Genomic DNA, 22,260 nt, shown 5'->3' on the forward strand with positions numbered 1-22,260 from the left:
CAGGGAGAAATAGAAGGGAGTGGGAGAATTGGAAAGAAAGTCCTCCTGAAGGAGATGTGCTTTCAATAATAAGGGTTTGAAAGCGGGGAGAGACACTCTTGTCGGATTTGAGGAGAGAGGGTGGTCCAGGCCAGTTTTAGCAAAACTGATCTCCCGGCTCACCGAGAAAGTCAACCATGAGAACATCATCTGTGACCTGCTAAGCAAAACAGCCATCATCATTATTATTAATTATTATTATTATTATTATTATTAATAACAATGATAATAAGTGTGGTATTTGTTAAGCACTCACTCCGTGCCAGGCACTGTACTATGAGCTACAGTGGATACAAGCAAATCAGGTTGGACAAAGTCCTTGTCCCACATGGGGCTCACAGTTCCATAACCCCATTTGACAGATGAGGTAACTGAGGCCGAGAAGTAAAGTGACTTGTCCGTGGTGACACAGCAGACAAGTGGTGGAGCCGAGATTAGAACCCAGGTTCCTCTGATTCCCTCAGAAGGGAGTCAGGTTATGACTGTGATTTGCAATTTGCTTTGGGATCCCTCAGACCAGAAAAGCTACAACAGATCAGCCCAGATGCTGGCCCAAGAATTTCCTTTGCAACAGGTGATATACACACACCCTAAAACAAAAACCCTCTCCGATTGAGATTCCCAGTTCCAACCAGAAAGATATCCTGTACACTACGCAGCCAGGAGATGGCACGGTGATGGGTTTGCTGGCATTGCCAAACAGGTGGCTTTTAATGGAAATTGAGTTGTCTTACAGATCTGACTCACAGTCCAGCTAGGTGTGGACTTGATTTTTAAATGAGACCATTCCATTAATGGAAAGCAGGACGAGAAAAACGTGTGGGCTGAAATCTCCTGGGAAAAGAGCATTTTAAATCTGGCAGAGAATTTAAAAGAGTAAAACTGGTTGGTGATGGGGTTGGCTTATTTTGAAAAGGCAGATTAAGTGAGGAAGATGAAAGTGTTACAATGTAAACAGGGATATGTTCTTTTTGGCTCTTTTATTTCTGGCAAATTGGATAGATCACTAAACAAAATGGTCATTACAATCACTATATAGGATTCTCCAGTGAAACCAGATCCATCAGACTATTACAGTACTATGGTTCTTAAAGTCGCAGAATGCTAGTGCAGATGTTCTTAATTACCCTAAAAACACAAATACTTACACAAACCGGTTTGTTCCAGCTCCAGAATAATTCAATTAAAGGCATGCTTATAATTTAGTAGAATGAATAATAGAGCCCACTAGTCTGTGAAAACTGTTCAGGAATATAAACTTAAACACAAATCGTGCCAAGTAACAAACTTTCGATACATGTCGGGTTGCAAGTCTTCTGCAAAGTAGGATTTTTCTCTAGCAGGGAGAAAAATGGTAACTGAGTTAGCTTGGGGTTGAGACAGAGGCAAATCAAATGAATATTCAGTTATTGCTGCCTGCTAGCTCCCATACCATGAGAACACCTTAGGTAAATCCCTTTATGCCTGATGATGAACTCCTTGAAAACCGGACTATCGCTCCTCCCCTGGGTTAACTGGCCTCTTGAGAAACAGATCTGATAAGTAATGTGATATAGGCATTCTCACTAAATCTACTCATGCTTTGCAATACATGCTCTGGAGTCTCCGCTGGTTTTGGCAGGGTGCCTTCTTTATGTACTTTAAGCTCCGCTGTTCACTCAGAGGAAATCCAAGTCGGTGACAGGTAACTTTGTACAGCTAATAATGTTTACACATACTATCCAGGAGATGCTTTTTTACGATTGATTTAAAGTGAGGAAAAGATCAGCAGGAGCCAAGCAGAGCAGATAGCCAGCTAGTCCCCATACATAGGTGCTGTCGATAAATCAATCTGTCTTTAAATATGGGAAAGTGATTCATTCAGAAGTACTGGAGATAAAGCATAGTGCATAATAGCTATTAGAATTACATGGAGAAAACAGGGGTGCAGGAAATAAACTCTAGAACTTTAGAAAGATTCAACTGATTAAAAATGTGCTCATTGCCCATTTAAACGAACTCACATGGCATGCCCTGCTTACATTGTTTAGTTGTTAGGTATGTTTTCAACCCTAAACCTCCTCACAATCCCATAAAGAAAGAAAACATAGAACTGAGAAAGGCATGCATGAAATAGAAAGATGAAACAGATTACATTACCTTGTGTCACCTGTTGAATAGCCAGCATCAATCCTGACACTGCATCAGGAATCAAATTTTCCTTCAGGCTGTAGCGGGGTGCCCACTGGAGAATAGGCATTCGCCTTCTACACCACTGTTTGATGTCTTCACAGTGCAGGGAATGCATCTTCCTCCACATGAGGCTTTTCTTTTTTCTCTTTGCTCCTGTCATTTTTCAGTTCCCCTCCCCCTAAAAGTTCCTTCTTCAGAAAAGGAAAGTTGTGACAAACAGCCCTCCTCCAGTGTCAGTCAGCAGCTCGTCAGTGGTGCAACAAGGTCAAAGCTACAAAGAAAGAGGTGAACAGAAGCACTTAAATCTCTGCAGCTGGACTATATGTTTTTTTTTTGGGGGGGGGGAGCCGGGGGAGGTTGTTAATTATTTAAAATTTTAAATGATTTTTTTGAATCACATCTTCATTTGAATGCAACAAATCTAGTTTCTGCTAAGGTAACATTTGCCTAATCTTTGGGAGAATTTAGTCCTGCCTTATGTTACTCTATGGCTCTCTAGCCAGTAATTTCACCCTTATATTCACTGCAGTGCTTATGCTTTTGGCTCCGGTCCCAATGGTTAATGAGGTAGTGCTGGGCGTGTGTTGGAAGAAGGCTGGACTATGCTAATACAACCAGGAACTGCTCACAAATCCAGGCTCTCCCTATGATCTATGCAGAAAAATGCCAGGGGCTCTGTGGAAGAGAAACTAACTCACAGAACCCTTCTCTCTTCTCCCATAAAGAAATGGATTCCATAGATTAGAAGTGTGCTCCTCTGAAAATGTTCAGGGGTATTCCCTAAGTGATATAGTTTTTTTTGCCCCCCTGGGCTTAAATATGGTTGTTATTCATAATGAGATGTTCAGTTATCAAACTGTCTAGTTTGGAACAGGGAATATTCATGTCTTCTAAGTAAACTGGAGCTGCAAACTCATGAGATTTATAAATTGTCCCCTAAAATGAACTAAACATGAATGCCTGCATTTCCTGTTTGGAAATTGTTCTGTCTGCTTCTTGTATTTCTTTCTGTTTAGTGTACATTCATTCTCATCCTCTCTCTCTCTCTCTCTCTCTCTCTCTCTCTCTCTCTCTCTCTCTCCCCCCCCCCCCTCCCATTATTACTAATATCTACAGAGGAATGACATTATCCTCAGTGTTGAACAGAAAACAATACATAGTTCCTGAAACGACATTTAAAGCATAGATAGACCTTTCCATTTTTTTTCTATTTTATAGTCAGATTAAGAATAGATCAATGTTTGATTTTTGTAAAAAAAATCTAAATAAAACAAATCCCTACTTTTATGAGCTATTCAATTGGAATTAAACCAGAAAAACAGTTCATTAAATAAAAATGTGTCAGCCAGGAAAGAAAATAATATGTACACAGTTCACTGAGACCCCTTTGATGTTCTTATCCCAAAGACTGTAACTCTGATTTCTGGAAGTTTTTAGAATAACCCAAATCTTGGATTCCTTGGGCACATCTATGTTCTTTGCCACACCTTTTCTCGTTCATGTCAAATAAAACTTCCAAATTAAGATGTACTGCTAATTGTCCAGCCTATCAAATACTGTACTACTTAGTTCCCATGACAGGCTCCAATAGATTCCACTGCTCTGTGTTCAATATTTTACAAACAAGGCCATACTGTAGGTACAAACCTATGTACATACTCCAGGTTGATGCATATAGCCCAGAGACACAACAATCAAGGTTTGACAAGTTGGCAATCCAATATATTATTGCAAGATGATAAAACAGATAAAGTTTTGCTCCCTCCACCAGATAAATTGGTGAAAACCTCTTGCATTGATTTTAAAGGAAGCAGATGATCTAGGCAAGTCACAACTTATACATGCCTCAATTTCCTCACCTCTAAAATAGGGATGCAGTATCTGTTCTCCCACCTACTTAGACTGTGAGCCCATGTGGTACAGGAACTGTGTCCTATCTGATCATCTTGTATCTACCCCACAGCTTAGTACTTAGAACTGAGTTTGGAACATAGTGAACACTTAAAAAAATTGTACAGTCATTATTATTATTATTATGAATAAGTTAGAATGATTGAAGAAGACTCTGAAGGAAAGAGCACTTCAAAGGTGTGAAGAGGGATTCAGAAAGAGTTGGCTTGCTATAATGCATACTTTGAAGACAACAAGAAGGTTGCTTGAGCTGTTATACAAATAATCACAAAAGTTGGAAAGTCACTATCACAATGTGAAGAACCAGCTTCATTTTGTAGCGTTCTACAAGAAGTCATAATCTTCGTACTCTGACTCCTCCTCAGTTAATGTTGTGAGTTTATGCTTTGAAGTATTTTAACAACAGAGTTGGAAGACATGGTGCCTGCCCAAAAAGATCTTGATGGGACCTTGATATAATTTTTCTCCACTAGTTTGCAGTGTGCCCAATTTATTATTGTGTCTTCTGCCACTAAGGTGCTCTCACCATCAAGATCCCAACAGAGGAGAAACTAGAATCTCATTGCTTTAATCCTCTGCAGTTTTAATTCCTTCATTTATATTTTTGTTTTCCAACATTTAAAATGCAGTTTATACTCAAGAGCTCATGACCCTCAAAATATTCTAGGTCAAGAATACACTGTCTATCTCTGGAACAGGAAAGAATGCATAAAATTCAGTTGAAATCTGCCTAATAGGGGTAGCTTGTGGAAAAACATTGTTTACAGAACTATTCAGTGCATGAATGAATACAATGCTTTTGGTTGAACACCCAGCAACACAGTTGAATCTCTGAGTGAACAGCTGCCATTCACCAGCACCTGCAGTAGCTCCAGAAATTCCACATTATGACTCTGGAGGTCTAGGCTCCAAGTCAAACACCTTTATCCAAAGTTTGAAATGGATCTTTTTCAATATCAAAAATTCAAACAACTTAAAGGTTCATTTTTCCTTCCACAAATTCTCACTTTTTCATAGGGCTCTGAGTTGCTGTATTCCAGAATATCTTTCTCTGATCACAAATAAAAGGGCCCCAAACTTTGGGGCTTTCGGGCTTCCTCCCACTCAAGAGGTTTCCAGTGTGGTTTGGTAGGGCCCATGAGTTTCCAGCTGGTTGGATCGACTTTCCGACTCGCAGTTACGCACTCTAACTCCACAATGGGTTTAAATGCTCCTTCCATTGGGGGAAACTCTGACAGAAGGGGCTGATCCACCCCAGAATAGATACTGACTGCCTGGGGACCCTGGGATCCTTCAAGGAGACACAACCTAAATCCCACCTTCAACTTCTACAGCCATGGACCCGCATGTTTACACGCAGGCATACAAATACACAGGTAAAACTATTGCACAGTTGTTTGGTTCATAAACAGGATTATCTTCCTGTTTCTCTGACAGAAACTGGGGGCCTTCCCAAGATAGATGTTATTTGCTTATAATTTTTATGATCCCAGAACTGTAAATTCCCATTTGGCCCGTACAAGATGGGTTTATTTGATAGACAAGCTACCATATATATGGAAACAGGAGGAAAAAGCTGAAATGTCCTAGGAGTACAATCAACAAATCATTCCCCAAAATACCTAAATAAAAGGTTATAAAGCAAAACACACACATCTCCTTGGCCCATTACCCTCAGATCCCATATCCAGACTCTTACCAGCTGCTCTCCACATCCTGGGACATCACGGTGGAATGCCAATCTCCTTTATCCTGAATGAGCCAAAACCCATTTCACCCACTGGCTTTTTTATAGCCAGCTCATCGAGGTTTGGCAGGGCTTTTTCTGAAGCTGGCGTTCTTCCATCAGCCCAACCCCATGGGCACATAGGCAGAACGAGACCCTGGGGAAGGCTGGTGAGAAGTTCGTCAACACTGAGAGACACTGGGCCTTTGAGACGCTTCCCCCCCATATTTTACCACGTCTCGGTTTTTGAGACCTATCAGTTTCCAAGCGGGAGGTAATTGTCTCAATGCTGGCTTCACAGTCCTCCTCCCCAGATGGCATTTTACTGTGGCCAAGCTCTATTTCCCAGTTATTAATGTTAGAATTCTCACCCTCCTGGACCCATGACATACTGAGAATTTTTTTTTTTTAAACTGCTTTTTACTAGTTGGTTTACAACCCACAGAAGACAATGCTATTCAAATTTGGGTTGCCACTGGTGCCTTGATACCAAGGATCACACAGTAATATTTGAAAACTCCCAGAGCCCAAAGCTGTTACTCAAGGGAGCTTGTGTTGGTGGCTCAGGAAGAACTGGGTCACCAATTAATGAAGTGGGAAAGGGAGAGAAATAGAGGAGGGAAAGAGAGACAGACAGACAGATAGAGAGAGTGAAGAGAGATAGAAGGGAAGTGTAATAGAGAGAAAAAGGAGGGAGAAGGGGAAGAGAGATAGAAGGGAAAGAGATGGAAATGGCAGAGAGGAAGAGAGAGGTGCACTGGGAACTGAAAAGGCTATCTAGTAGAAAAGGGGAATCAGGATTTTATGTTTTGCGGAGATTTGATTCTTTAAAGAAGGGAGGCAGGATGGCCTAATGGAAAAATCCTGGGTCCACCACTTGCCTTTTGTTTGAATGTGAGCAAGTCATTTAACCCCTCTCTGCCTCAGTTTCTTCGTCTGTAAAATGGGCATAAAATGCTCCCTCCCTCTTAGACTTGAGTCCTGGGTAGGACACTGACTGTGGCTGATTAGATTACCTAGCATTTACTCAATTATCATAGCGCTTCACACGTAATAAGTTCCTAATAAATAAGGGTTTCCATTCTCTCAGTTTAGGTGTCCTATGCTTAATTTCCTCTGGGTCTTGCTAAGAATAGCCTCTTACTGGAATAGTGTCTGTACTAAATTATGGTTCCACACCACTGACTAAAGAATAGAAATCATATAGTGATAGATAACCTGCCCTGGTGTATATGTGGAAAGGGCATGGGAGGCAGTGTGGTCTAGCAGGGATGGTGTAGCAGGGATGACTAGGAGAGGTAAGCTCTCCAAAATCCAGGTGCAAGGGTTTAGCAGAAGGGAGTGGGAAGAGAGAAAGTGAGGGCTGAGTCAGGGAGGGCCTCTCGGAGGAGATGTGCTATTCCTCCCCCTCCTCCCCTCTAATCCTCCGAAATCACTGTGGCCAGGACCAGAAGTATGGAGACATGGGTTCTTGACCTGGTTCTACAATTTGCTGTCTGTGTGACCTTGGACAAGTCACTAAATTCTCCATATTTCAGTTTTCTTGTCTGAAAAATGGGGATAAAATACCCGTTCTCCCTCTTAATCTTTGACCCCTGTATGGGACAGGGACTGTATCTGATCAGATCATCTTATACATAATATACTCTAGTACTTAGCATACTGCTTGCACATACTAAGCAATTAATAAATTCCATGGTTATCACTATTACATATCAGAAAAACCTTATAAGCAGTATCAAGCAGACAACTGGCCAGCATTTTGACAGCCAAAAGTTGAAAAGAAAAAATCATTGAACCAACTGTGGAAAAATCTGTCTTATCCTCTTCTCAAGATTAAAGTACTTATTGAAGCAATTTGGCATCTTCAAAGAAATGTCCTATACAGCTTGGAACTTGTTCCAAATCATAAGCTCCTTGTCCTCTCAAAAGGGCGAGGATACGTGTCTCCCGGGGAAGCTGAAGGGAGGAGAGACTAGCTATTAATCGATCAATCATATTTATTGAGTGATCAATGCATGCAGAGCACCATACTAAGCACTTGGGAGAGTACAATATAACAGAGTTGATAGGCATATTCCCTGCCCACAGCTAGTTTACAGTCTAAAGAGGGATACAGACATTAACATAAATAAATAACAGATATGCAAATAAATGCTGTGGTGACTAAAGGGAACAAATCCAAGTGCAAGGGTGAAGCAGAAGGGAGTGGGAAGAGAGGAAGTGAGGTCTGAGTCAGGGAGGGCCTCTCGGAGGAGATGTGCTATTCCTCCCCCTCCTCCCCTCTAATCCTCCGAAATCACTGTGGCCAGGAAATGTGTCTTCCGACTCTATTATAATGTTATAGTGTACTCTCCCAGGAGCTTAGTACAATCCTCTGCACACAGTAAACACTCAATAAATGTGACTGACTGATTGTGGTGCACTATGTGAGACCCTTGGAAAGTACAGAATAAAAAAGTGGCATGTTTACTGACCAGAAGGAGTAAACAGTCTAATTATTGGGGGAGATAAACATGAAACAATCTGATAGTAAATTATAATAATAATTGTGCTATTTGCTAAGTGTTTAGTATATCTAGTAACTGTTCTAAGCGCTGGGGTTGATACAAGCTAATTGGGTTGGACATAGTCCCTGTCCCCCATGGGGCTCATAGTCTTAATCCCCGTTTTACAGATGAAGTAACTGTGGCACAAAGTAGTGAAGTGACCTGCCCAAGGTCACACATCAGACAAGTGGTGGAGCTGGGATTAGAACCCAGGTCCTTACAACTCCCAGGCCCATGCTTTATCCACTAGGTCATACAACTGGAGTAGTCAGAGTAAACACCTGAGAACATATATATATGTATACATTATTGTATATTTGAGCTGAGGAACCAGGAGGGCTTGAAAGTAAGGCTGAACCCAGCTCCCAGCTGGCAGACCACAGAATTGCTACTCGTGCTCCGCTTCATCCTTTCCCCAAATGGCACCAAATGTTACTGCTATGTGCTGAGCTCAGGGTCCAGACATGATTTTCCTGCGGGTGATGTGTGCTCCTTCCTCTACTGGAGTGAAGGGCACCCTTTGGGGTTCATATAACACAGGGAAATGAACTTCAATACTAATAGCCTTCCACCTCTTTCATAATCCAGCGAGTAAGCATTGCACTAGGTAGACTTCCTGCTAATCAATACTCTCCTAACTAATTCTGAGCTTCCTGAAGTGTCCAGATATGAAAATAAATTTCTTAAATTGCTCAGAAGAAAAATGAGCACCGTGACTCATTCATTCATTCAATCATATTTATTGAGCGCTTACTGTGTGCAGAGCACTGTACTAAGCGCTGGGAAGTACAAGTTGGCAACATATAGAGATGGTCCCTACGCAACAAGGGGCTCACAGTCTAGATGATCTGTTTTTGAATCAGTCATGAGGTAGTATCCCAAGCAGACATTTCCTGAGGTTGAAGGAATACTACAGGGATGACCATGAGAGGTAAGCTCTCCAAAATGGGAGAGATTAGAGACAAAGATTTTGTTTTGTTTTGTATTTGTTAAGCACTTATTATGGGCCAGGTACTGTTCTAAGCTCTGGGGTAGATTCAGGTTGGACCCAGTCTATGTCCCACATTCATTCATTCAATCATATTTATTGAGCGCTTACTGTGTGCCGAGCACTGTACTAAGCACTTATGGGGCTGACAGTCTTAATCCCTATTTTACGGATGAGGTAACAGAGGTCCAGAGAAGTGAAGTGGCTTGCCCAAGGTCATACAGCAGAAAAGTGGCAGAGCTGGGACTAGAACCAAGGTTCTTCTGACTCCCAGGAGCCTGCCCTATCTACTAGACCACACTACTTAGATTTTCCATTCTTAGCTGCCTTTCCAAGAGCTGCAGCAAGATTCCAGCGGTAGAGATAAGAATCACCTTCAGAGGGACCTTCTCTCTTGAGTATGTGGTCCATGTCCCACCACCAAATACTCCTGGGCTACCCAAAGAAACCTTCTCTTCCACCAGCATTTTGTGAGAGTAATTTACCACACCAATTCCAGGCAAGGAGTCTCTTGTGACACTGCTTGCTTTTTGCCAGACATGCAGCACAAGGTCGTATCACAGGCGCCTTTTTGCACAAGTAAATACAGGTTAGGCTGATCTTGGAGCATTTGTCCGGGTGGCAACCCAGAATCCCTCACTGACTCCAGATTTATTGCATTCTCCTCTCAGTCACCCACACACTATAGTGCCAAGTCAGACCCACGGGACTGGCAAAGGCAACTGCAGTGGACGGAGGCCAAGTGCTTGATTTTTTTCAAAAAAGAAAAGTGACCGGTTCCTTTCGATACCAGATCAGGGTAGACCTATCTGAAATCCGGGCGGTTCCAATCGAGGGGCTGGACCAGATTCTGCCTCTCTTGCTTGGCTCACTTCTCGTGGTTGGCCCTGTAAATCTCCTAAACAGCTAACTAGCAGAGAGTAGAAGGGTGTCCCTGCCCTTCGCACTGCTTCACAAAATTCTGGTGGAAGAGAAGGTTTCTTTGCGTGGCCCAGGAGTATTTGGTGGTGGGACATGGGCCAGACAACTTGCTATTCTTGGGAGACCCTCTGCTAGAAGGCTGAGAAAATTGTAAATAAGTTGGTCTTGGGTCACTTTTGGACCTGTTGCTTCCAGAAGAAACTTCCTGGCAGGCAGTTTTAATTCATTCATTAATTCAATCATATTTATTGGACACGTACTGTGTGCAAAGCACAGTACTAAGCACTTGGGGGACTAAACTATAACAATGAACAGACACATTCCCTGCCCACAATGAGCTTACGCTCTAGAGATGAGCTTACACTCCACATAATAGGGATGGCTCTCCTAATGCTCCAGCATGTTGGCTGACTAACAAACATACCAATATTTCCTATATCATTCTGGGCAAAGTCATGCCCCTTCTTTGTCTGGTCAGACAGGTGCCTGTGATGCCAAGTGGCTGGATGGAGGTGTCCTGGCTTTGCAGGAGAGTTTGATCAAGGAGATGAGATAGCCTCTTCTCCCAGCCCCTTCACCTCACTTTTGCACAGGTGAATGCGAGGCTGACAGCCCGCTGCTATTTTCCCAATATTCTATAAGGCTGGTTGGACTCATTTTTCAAACATACTACTGTCAGGAGAACCGGAAGAGTGTACACATAAGTTTAGAGGATGCAATAGACATTTTAGGGTCCAGTGAAGCCTAGATTCAAACAATACACAGCAGAGGTCGGCCAGAAGACCACAGAAGCGTACAGACTATTCCAGAGAGAAGCAGGAGGAGAAGAGGTGCTGCTCCCTTAAGCACAGAATTCCAGAGGTTCAGGACACCAAAAGATAACTCAAAATCGGGAAATGCAGGGTGGTCTAGTTGACAGAACTGGGGCCTGGGAATCAGAGAACCTGTGTTCTAATCCCAACTCTGCCATTTGTCTGCTGTATGACCTTAGGCAAGTCACTTAACTTTGCTGTACCTCAGGTTCTTCATTTCTAAAATGGAGATTCAATATTTATTCTCAATCAAGCAATAGTGTCTATGGATCATTTAATGTGTACACAGTAATAATAATAATAATGGCATTTATTAAGCACTTACTATGTGCAAAGCACTGTTCAAAGCGCTGGGGAGGTTACAAGGTGATCAGATTGTCCCACGGGGGCTCACAGTCTTAATCCCCAGTTTCTACAGATGAGGGAACTGAGGCACAGAGAAGGTAAGTGACTTGCCCAAAGTCACACAGCTGACAATTGGCAGAGCGGGATTTGCACCCATGACCTCTGACTCCAAAGCTCGTGCTCTTTCTACTGAGCCACGCTGCTTCTCTACTGAGTACTCTACTGAGTGTTTGGAAAAGTATAATATAATAGAGTTGGTAGCACAGCACTGCCCACAGTGAGTTATCGTCCCTCCTTCTTAGACTGTGAGCCGCATGTGGGACAGAAACTATGTCCAACCTGATTAACTTGTATTTACCCCAGTACTTAGAACAGTGCTTGACACATACTAAGGGCTTAACAAGCACACTATTACTACTACTACTAATAACAATGATAATGAAAATAATAATGACAATAGTAATGTAGGACAGGAACTTTCTTACCCGATCATAATGTATTTACCCCAGTCCTTAGCATAGCTTAGCACATAGTAGGGGCTTCTTAAATGTTATTATTATTATTATTATTATTATTATTATTATTATTATTATTATTATTATTATTATTACTGCTTTTTGTTCATTATCAGCCTTTTCAGGTAGATAGGCTTTTGCCTCCAGCACCTTGAACAGGAAGGAAAGCTGCTAGGATGTCTTCACCTAGACCTGGGAACGTGAACCATATCAAATTTCCCCCCAAATCAATGGCACTTATTAAGCACTTAGTGCGCTGATCTCTGTTCGAAGTGCTTGAGGTGAAGAGATTTTTAATCCTCTGAGTGTTTTTCCTCTAAAGAGCCAAGTGTCTTACTGGTGAATTCAAAATGTCCCAAACTCACATTATTCCTAACCAGAAATGTTGACTGTTGACTTCCACGTTTGAATCTAGGTCCATGTCCCTCTCTCCTTTCCAAATCTCTCTTTTCCCCGTTCCCCTTCTCAATTCTCACCAGGCCAAGAGAACTAAGGCATCCACTTAAAGGCATTCAGCAATACAGGATTTCGAGATTCATGTGATGTCATATGCGCGGTGCCAGGCTCATAATGTAACATGATGATATCAGATGTGCCATTTAGCACAAGTTCAACGAGTCCAGCCAAACCTAGAGCTTTTCTACAATGGAAACCTGACCCTACACTTGCTCCTTAGAATCCCCTGAATACACATGCTCTGACTGAGCCACAAAATACAATGGGAAGAACCACAAGAGAGGGATCCTGAGCACTGAAAATAGAAATATCAGACACTAAGGTATCTCTGTACCAGACAGGCAAAAGACAAGTTGAAACCTGGACTGTCTGGTAGAGAACAGGAGGCTGACCACTCTGTAATAACAGTAATGGGACTTGTTAAGTGCTTACTATGTGTCAAACACTGTTGTAAGTACTGGGGTAGATTATAAATTAATCAGGTTGGACACAGTCCCTGTCCCACAAGGGGCTCACACTCTTAATCCCCAATTTACAGATGAGATAACTGAGGTCCAGAGAAGTGAAGTGACTGGCCCAAGGTTACTGTGTAGACATGTTGAAGCAGCATGGCTCAGTGGCAAGAGACTGGGCTTAGGAGTCAGCGGGCATGGGTTCTAATCCCACCTCTACCACTTGTCAGCTGTGTGACTTTGGGCAAGTCACTTCACTTCTCTGTGACTCAGTTCCCTCATCTGTAAAATGGGGATTAAGACTGTGCACCCCTGGTGGGACAACGTTGACTACCTTGTATCACCCCCAGTGCTTAGAACAGTGCTTGGCACATAGAAAGTGCTTTACAAATACCAACATTATTATGTTTATTATATTATTATGTCCCCCTTTTAGACTTTGAGCCCACTGTTGGGTAGGGACTGTCTCTATATGTTGCCAATTTGTACTTCCCAAGCGCTTAGTACAGTGCTCTGCACACAGTAAGCGCTCAATAAATACGATTGATTGATTGATTGATGTAGAGGAGCTGGGGTTAGAATGCAGGTCCTTCTGATTCCTAGGCCCATGCTCTATCTATCAAGCCACGCTGCTTCTCTAGCAATTGTTCCCAGTTCCTCTCCACTGAGGCCAAGTAACACAACCTGTAACTGCCTCTTTCCCTCCAGCCACCAAGGGCCCCTGCTCCCGACATGCTCTGTGCCCACCCGGGATAAAAACTGCAGCTGCACTGTCTCAGTTCCTCTCGACTGTAGCCGAGCAAAGTAACCATGATAATGGCCGTCTTCCCTCATGCCACCAGGCAGCCAGTCAATCGCATTTATTGTGTGCTTTCTGTGTGCAGAGCACTGCACTAAGCTCTCGGAAGCGTACAATATAACAATAAAGAGACACATTCCCTACCCACAATGACACCAAGATGCCTTCTCCAATGAAGCCCTCTTTTCCCTGGCTCCTCCTCCCTTCTGTATCGTATATCTACTTGGACAGAAGCAGCAAGGCGTAGCGGATAGAGCACCAGCCTGGGATTTAGAAAGTCATGCGTTCTAATCCGGCTTCCGCCACTTGACTGCTGTGTGAGCTTGGACAGGTCGCTTAACTTCTCTGGGCCTCAGTAACCTCATCTGTAAAATGGGGATTGAGGCTGTTAGCCCATGTCGGGCAGGGACTGTGTCCAACCCGATTTGCTTGTATCCACCCCAACGCTTAGTACAGTGCCTGTTACATAGCAAGTGCTTAACAAATATCATAATAATTATTATTATTATCTGTACCCTTTGGGCACTTGATAGGTTTAGATGGACCAAGTGATCTGCAATATTCCCTTCATTCATTCATTCAGTCGTATTTATTGAGCGCTTACTGTGTACAGAGCACTGTACTAAGTGCTTGGGAAGTACAAGTTGGCAACATATAGAGGCGGTCCCTACCCAACAGCGGACTCACAGTCTAGAAGGGGGAGACAGACAACAAAACAAAACATATTAACAAAATAAAATAAATAGAATAAATATGTACAAGTAAAATAAATAAATAAATAGAGTAATAAATATGTACAAACATATATACATATATTCAGCCCCACCAAATTTATTACACATATCTATTACTTATTTTAATGTCTGGCTCCCCTTCTAAGACTCTAAACTGCTACAGGCAGGGAACGTGCATATCAGCTCTGTTGTACTGTACTCTACCAAGTGCTCAGTACAAGTGCCCTGCACACTGTAAGTGCTTAATAAATACCCTGATTGATTGATTGCCACCGAGAGCCCAAGTTACTGATAAGCTGTGTGAGAGCCACAACTGCCTCCCTCAAAACCAGCACTGGTTCCACTCTGGACTCTTAAGGAGAGTCCGTTCCATACTGCTTACACCACCCCAGTGAGAAAGAGAAAAGAACTTGCCCCTGTGAGTTCTTCAGAAAAACTCTAGATGGCTGGTGGCTGCTGTTAATAATAATAATAATAATAATAATAATAATAATAATAATAATAATAATAGTATGTATTAAGCACTTACTATGTGCAAAGCACTGTTCTAAGCACTGGGGAGGTTACAAGGTGATTCAGGTTGTCCCACAGGGGCCTCACAGTCTTAATCCCATTTTCCAGATGAGGGAACTGAGGCACAGAGAAGTGAAGTGACTTGCCCAAAGTCACACAGCTGACAAGCGGCGGAGCCAGAATTTGAACCCATGACCTCTGACTCCATAGCCCGGGCTCTTTCCACTGAGCCATGTAAGCTTATTGTAGGCAGGGGATGTGTCTCATATTTTTATATCGTTTTGAACTCCGATTCATTAAGCCTGAAATTCTGCTCCATTAAACCCAATGCCCTGTAGATTTTTGTTTTTATTTTGCCCTGTAGATTTTTGTTTTTATTTTGTGCATTTGCCCTTGTGTTTTATGCTGTTTTAGTGTTTTATTGTTTCATCACTCCTGATGTGTCTGCCTCCCGGACTTTAAACCCAATGCCCTGCAGATTTTTGTTTATATTTTGTGAATCTGTCTGCTTCCCGGACCTTCTCCCTGTTATATTTTTAAATGTTTTTATATTTTTAAATTGTCAGTCACTAGTATTTATTGAGCACTTACTGTGTGTCGAGCAGACTTGCAAGCTTGTTGTGGGCAGGGAATGTGTCTGTTTATTGTTTTATTTTTTATTCTTATATTGTACTCTCCCAAGTGCTTAGTGCAGCGCTCTGCACACAGTAAGTGCTCAATAAATACAATTGAATGAATGAACGGATGAAGTGCAATGTAACAATAAGCAGACACATTCCCTGCCCACAGCGAGAAGGACAAAGAGCATATCTAAAGTCCCAAATGAGTGTTCTGCCCCAGGGCTAAGTGTAGCCAGTGCTCTGCATGCAATAAGCACTTAATACATTTGACTTCTAGTATTACTATAGAAAACACAAAAATCTGCCTGCAGCAAACACGCTCAGAATTTCCTCTCTTCTCTCATCATCATCATCATCATCAATTGTATTTATTGAGCGCTTACTGTGTGCAGAGAACTGTACTAAGCGCTTGGGAAGTACAAGTTGGCAACATATAGAGACAGTCCCTACCCAACAGTGGGCTCACAGTCTAAAAGGGGGAGACAGAGAACAAAACCAAACATACTAACAAAATAAAATAAATAGAATAGATATGGACAAGTAAAATAAATAAATAAAAAGAGTAATAAATATGTACAAACATATATACATATATACAGGTGCGGTGGGGAAGGGAAGGAGGTAAGATGGGGGGATGGAGAGGGGGATGAGGGGGAGAGGAAGGAAGGGGCTCAGTCTGGGAAGGCCTCCTGCCTTTTCCTCCCGTCTCCCCCAGATTCCCATGAAAACGTATCAGTAAAAAGTGGAGCTTAAAGGCAGTGCTCGTTAAATGTATTAAATGCCCTGACAATTTAAGTCTATTTTCCCCATTCTTCTAGACCTTAAGCGTGTGAAACTTAGAATAGCTACAGAGCACAATTATTATTGCCAGTAATGTGGATGTTTGTCACCATTATCAGTAATTAACAGGATATAATAATGTTTTCTTAATGATTGATACAGGTGATAAAACCGTGCATTTAGTGGCTCTCTAAGAACTGCATAAGGAGGAATATTAAGTTGCGTGCAAGGACTTTCTCATTCATTTAGTTTTAAAGCTCTTTCTGTAGCAACTGTATGAAACAACACCGACCCCATGTGGTAGATTCCTTGATCACTTGAGATCATTCTTGAAAAGAAGAACCCCAGAATAAGAGGGGTGACATAATTAATAATAGTAATTATCATCCTCATCAATGGTATTTATAGAGCTCTTACTATGTGCAGAACATTGTATTAAGCCCTTGGGAGGGTACCATATAACATTCATTCATTCAATCGTATTTATTGAGCGCTTACTGTGTGCAGAGCACTGTACTAAGCGCTTGGGAAGTCCAAGTTGGCAACATCTAGAGACGGTCCCTACCCAACAGCGGGCTCACAGTCTAGAAGGGGGAGACAGACAACAAAACAAAACATATTAACAAAATAAAATACATAGAATAAATATGTACAAATAAATACAAAGTACAAAGTACAAATAAATGTACAAATAAACAAATGTACAAATCAATATGAGCAAACGTGTGTTAGCAGGCACATTTGCATGGGCTTAGTGGATAAAGCACAGGCCTGGGAACCTGGTTCTAATTCTTGCACCACTACTTGTCTGCTGTGTGACCTTGGGCAAGTCACTTCACTAGGCCTCAATTACCTCAACAGTAAAACGGGGATGAAGACAGTAAGCCCCATATTCATTAATTCATTCAATCGTATTTATTGAGCCCTTACTGTGTGCAGAGCACCGTACTAAGCACTTGGGAAGTACAAGTTGGCAACATATAGAGACGGTCCCTAGCCAACAACAGGCTCACAGTCTAGAAGAGGGAGACAGGCAACAAAACAAAACATGTAGACAGGTGTCAAAATCGTCAGAACAAATAGAATTAAAGCTATATGCACATCATTAACAAAATAGAATAGTAAATATGAACAAGTAAAATAAATAGAGTAATAAATCTGTACAAATATATATACAAGTGCTGTGGGGAGGGGAAGGAGGTAGGGTGGGGGAGGTGGGGAGGAGAGGAAAAAGGGGGCTCAGTCTGGGAAGTCCTCCTGGAGGAGGCGAGCTCTCAGTAGGGCTTTGAAGGGAGGAAGAGAGCTAGTTTGGCAGATGTGTGGAGGAAGGGCATTCCAGGCCAGGAGAAGGACGTGGGCTGAGGGTTGATAGCGGGACAGGCGAGAACAGTGAGGGAAATATAGGAGAGGGACTATGTCTAACCTGATTAACTTGTATCTACCCCAGCACTTAGAACAGTGCTTGGCACATAGTACGCACTTAACAAGTTCCATGATGATTATTATTATTATTCCCTGCCCACAGTGATCTGACAGTCGATTTGTTAAGTGTTTACTGTGATAAACATTATTCTAAGTGCTGAGGTAGATACAGGTTAAAGAGGTCAGGTAAATTTCCTGCTCAGCAGTGGGCTCACAGTTGATGTAGGAGGGAGAACAAGTATTGAATCTCCATTTTACAGATGAGGAACCTGATACCTCGAGAAGTTAAGTGATTTGCCCAAAGACAAACAGCAGACACCCAGGCCTGTGTCTGGAATTAGAACCCAGGTCGTCCTCTGACACCCAGGCATGTGCTCTTTCCTCGCTCCATACAGGTCTTTTTCTCTGAACCATAGAATCAGCATTTAATTTGCCTTGGGAGAAATACAAAGCCCTAACCATAACTAAATATCAGTACTAATCCCATCACTATCATCTCGGGCAGGGAGGAATGGGGATGGGAAGGATTGAGAAGAGACACAGAGGAGCTGAGAAAGCTATCCCCCCTCCCCCCCACAACCTCTTTGGCTTTTCTTTTGTTGTCTATGCTGTCGAATCGTGTCCGATCCATAGCAACACCACAGACTTATCTCTCCCAGAACACCCCACTTCCAGCTGCAATCGTTTGGGTAGCGAATCCATAGAGTTTTCTTGGTAAAAATACGAAAGCAGTTTATCATTGCCTCCTTCCGCTCAATAAACCTGAGTCTCCCCCTTTGACTCTCTCTCATGCTGCTGCTGCTCAGCACCAGTGAGTTTTGACTTGTAGCAGATTGCCTTCTAATCGCTAGGCACTGGCCAAGCTTGGAATGGGAAGGTTAGGCCTCGTGACTGTCCCTCCCATAGTCGAGACTGGTGGAGTACTGGAAACTCTCCAGGTGTGACCCTGAGAGGGTTGGCTTCTCTTTAGGTGCCGGCTTTTCTCATCATCAGGGACCCTCTGCAATGGGTGCAATTCCAGCAATATTTCCATCACGGTATTAAAATGATGTTATTCTTAATATGCTTTCTGAATTATTCATGTATGACTGAAGCCATCTTTAGGAAATGCTATATGACTTCTTCCCCTGGGGAGGCTGAGACCGATGAGATGCTTATCTCATGAAGTTGATCCTGTTAGCAAAATATTTAAAAGCAGATAAATACCGCCATGTATAGCCATCTCTGGGAAAGTCAAGAGACATTAATTGAACAATTCAATGCATTAGCAAGCTTGGCCTTTTGGGGAAATTTCACTCTGACCCCACTTTATCTGTGTCTCGTATGAGAATGTCAGAAGGGGCCATTCACATCCTGAAACCGAAAGTCACACGGCCCCGTGGTCAGGAGTCAGTTAAATGGAGTAATCCTTATAATAATAATAATGATGGCATTTGTTAAGTGCTTACTAAGTGCAAAGCATTGTTCTAAGAGCTGGAGTAGGTACAAGGTAATCAGGGTGTCCCACACAGGGCTCACAGATTTCATCCCCATTTTAGAGACGAGGGAACTGAGGCCCAGAGAAGTTAAGTGACTTGCCCAAAGTCACACAGCTGCCAAGTGGCAGAACCGGAATAAGAACCCACGACCTCTGACTCCATAGCCCGGGCTTTTCCCACTAAGCCATATTGCTTCTCCATATGGAAGTTGGTTATGGATCTCAGATATGGCAAGAGAGTTATTACTCAAGAAACTCTAAAAGAAGTGTTTTTTGGTTTTACCAGCCGGGAGATTGCCTTCCCAACTTTGGTAGAGGAGCGGCCTTTTAAAATAAAGCCAGTCCTTAAAAATCATTAACCTAGACACCAGGTCCATCAGTCCCCAGCTCCTAGTTTCCAATCTGGAATAGGACTGTTCCTGGATACCTCTCCAAGCTAAGCAGTTTCATAAATATTTTCATGTGACATTTTTTTCACAGGATTTCAAGGCTGGTGGGAATCCCGGATTTCTCCTGTTCTCCTGTTAGGAAAGGGCAGAAATGACAGGAGCATGGATAATTTATTGGAAACAACATTCCAGGGTCCACAAAGTTAACCCCAAATATGAGAGCGAACACAGCTCCTGCTCTATTTCTTGCCTGGGAAGTCATCATACATCAAGCTCTTCTGGATGTTCCTTCCCCTCTGAAAGTTTGCTTTTACTACCTTGGGATTAATCTGCTGGGCTCTGGAGAAAGACAGCCTAGGAATAATTCTCCCTTGCAGAGATCCCAGAATTCCCAACTGAGTCATTCATTTGAATATGGAGCCTCTAACTCTGGAAGACTGTCCCGATACTTTACCTAGTGGATAGATTGTGAGCCTGATGTGTCTGTTATACTGCCCCAAGGGCTTAGTACAGTGCTCAGCACATAGTAAGTGCTCAATATATATGACTGACTGACTGGGCTGAGAGTCAGGGGTCCTGGGTTCTAATCCCAGCTCTGCCACCTGCCTGCCGTGTGACCTTGGCCAAGTCTCTTCACTTCTCTGGGTGTCAGGTTCTCATCTGCAAAATGGGGATGAAATGCCTGTTTTCCCTCTACCTTAGACTAGGAGCACCACATGGGATGGGGACTGGTTTCTGACGATCTAGGCTGGCAATACAGATAATAATTCTAACTTCAATATCTGGCATTTTCCTTTCCCTGGCATAACACACACCAACTCTTGAAGAAAGAAAAAAAAAGGAAAGCTGTGGTTGGGGGACAGTTATTTGCCCCAAGCGCATTCTGCCATTTCCCTGTTGTTCACTCATCTGAATCAGGCATTGAGACGACAAGTGCTCTGGACAGAATGCAACCAAAGGGGTGGCTTTGTGGCCCTGAGACTAAGCCAATTTTCCCAAGGTTTAAGGTTAAAGCAGCTAGGTATTTGGGGAGAAATTGTACAATTCAAATTCATTCAATCGCATTTATTGAGCGCTAACTGTGTGCAGAGCACTGCACTAATCCCAGAGGACCTTTAAATGCACTTCTGCTGACATTGGAGGCAGCCTAGGAGCATGGGATTAGGAGTCAGCAGACCTGGTTCCCAACTCTGCCATTGGCCTGCAATGTGACCTCAGGTAAACTACTCAGTATCTCTGAGTTTCAGTTTCCACTCCTGTAAAATGGAGATAAAATCCCTATTTACATTACCTCTTTGACTGGAAAGTTCACGAGGGACAGGCACTTGACTAGACCTGATTATTTTATATCCACTAGGCCACGCTGAGTGACCTTGAGCTGTATACTGCTGTTATGTGACCTTGAGCAAGTCATTTCACTGCTCTGTGCCTCACTTACCTCCTCTATAAGATGGGGATGGAGACTGTGGGCTCCATGTTGGATATGGACTGTGTCCAACCTGATTAGCTTGCATTTATTTACTCCAGCACTTACTACAGTGTCTGACAACAATAAGCCCTTGACAAATACCATAAAATAGTTCCTAGCACAATGATTGGCACAGAGTAAACGGTGAATATGTTCAGTGTGGAAAGACAGATAGGTGCTTCTGAGGTCAGAACTTCCATCCCCTGGAACTGCCGCCTGAGTTGCAATAGACTAGATGAACCAGAACCACTGTGATATGGGTGGCAGTAGAAAGCCTTTCCTCCTTCCCCTCCCCACAGCACCTGTATATGTGTATATATGTCTGTACATATTTATTACTCTATTTTATTTGTACATACTTATTCTATTTATTCTATTTTGTTAATATGTTTTGTTTTGTTTTCTGTCTCCCCCTTCTAGACTGTGAGCCCAGTGTTGGGTAGGGACCGTCTCTATATGTTGCCAACTTGTACTTCCCAAGCACTTAGTACAGGGCTCTAAACACAGTAAGCACTCAATAAATACGATTGAATGAATGAATGAATGAATGGCAGTAACAACCAGAAATCATGATACTTTTAACAAAATTGAGTAAAGGAGTACTGTGTGCAGAGCACTGTCCAAAGTGTTGGGAAAGAGTCCATGGGGGGGAATTAATCATGGACACCGTCCCTCAAGAGCCTCAACTATCAATTAATATAGGTGGTGGGAAGACTGGAGTCAAGAAAGGAAAAACAGTACAGCAGAAAAGGGTGAGTAGCTTTTCTCCCTCCTTTACCTATTCCATCTTTTTTCCCTGTTTTACGTCCTATTCCTTTCCCTCTTTGTCTCTGTGTGTGTGTCTCTCTCACTTTCTATCTATCTTTTTCTCTCCCTCTCTCTTCTTCTCCCATTTTCCTTTCATTCCCCCTTCACCCATTTCCTTACAAGTGGTCCCTCAAAGCCTTTGTCAAGCCTTTGCCATTACCAGACATGGGGGCAATATCTGGGGAGACTGAGGAGTGATGGGGAGAAGGAAAGCAGCGTGGCAAGAGGCAAGAACAGGAGCTTGGGAGTCAGAGGTCATGGGTTCTAATCCCGGCTCTTCCACTTGTCTGCTGTGTGACCCTGGCAAGTCACTTCACTTCTCTGGGCCTCAGCTACCTCATCTGGAAAATGGGGATTAAGAGTGT

The 22,260-nt window shown here is 42.8% G+C and overlaps 1 protein-coding gene across 1 annotated transcript in view; it reads right to left on the reverse strand.

Annotated features, from left to right (window-relative positions):
* The window catches only part of SLC26A7 (solute carrier family 26 member 7), a 167,023-nt gene extending 164,489 nt beyond the window's left edge, over nucleotides 1–2,534 (reverse strand). Inside the window, exon 1 of the mRNA XM_038745336.1 lies at nucleotides 2,179–2,534. Within this exon, the coding sequence (XP_038601264.1) occupies nucleotides 2,179–2,371 (193 nt within the window). The 5' untranslated portion in view covers nucleotides 2,372–2,534. The remainder of the gene's footprint in view (nucleotides 1–2,178) is intronic.
* Nucleotides 2,535–22,260: the final 19,726 nt, after the last annotated feature.

Source organism: Tachyglossus aculeatus, chromosome 4 (genome assembly GCF_015852505.1).
Source record: "Tachyglossus aculeatus isolate mTacAcu1 chromosome 4, mTacAcu1.pri, whole genome shotgun sequence".
Lineage (NCBI taxonomy): Eukaryota > Metazoa > Chordata > Mammalia > Monotremata > Tachyglossidae > Tachyglossus > Tachyglossus aculeatus.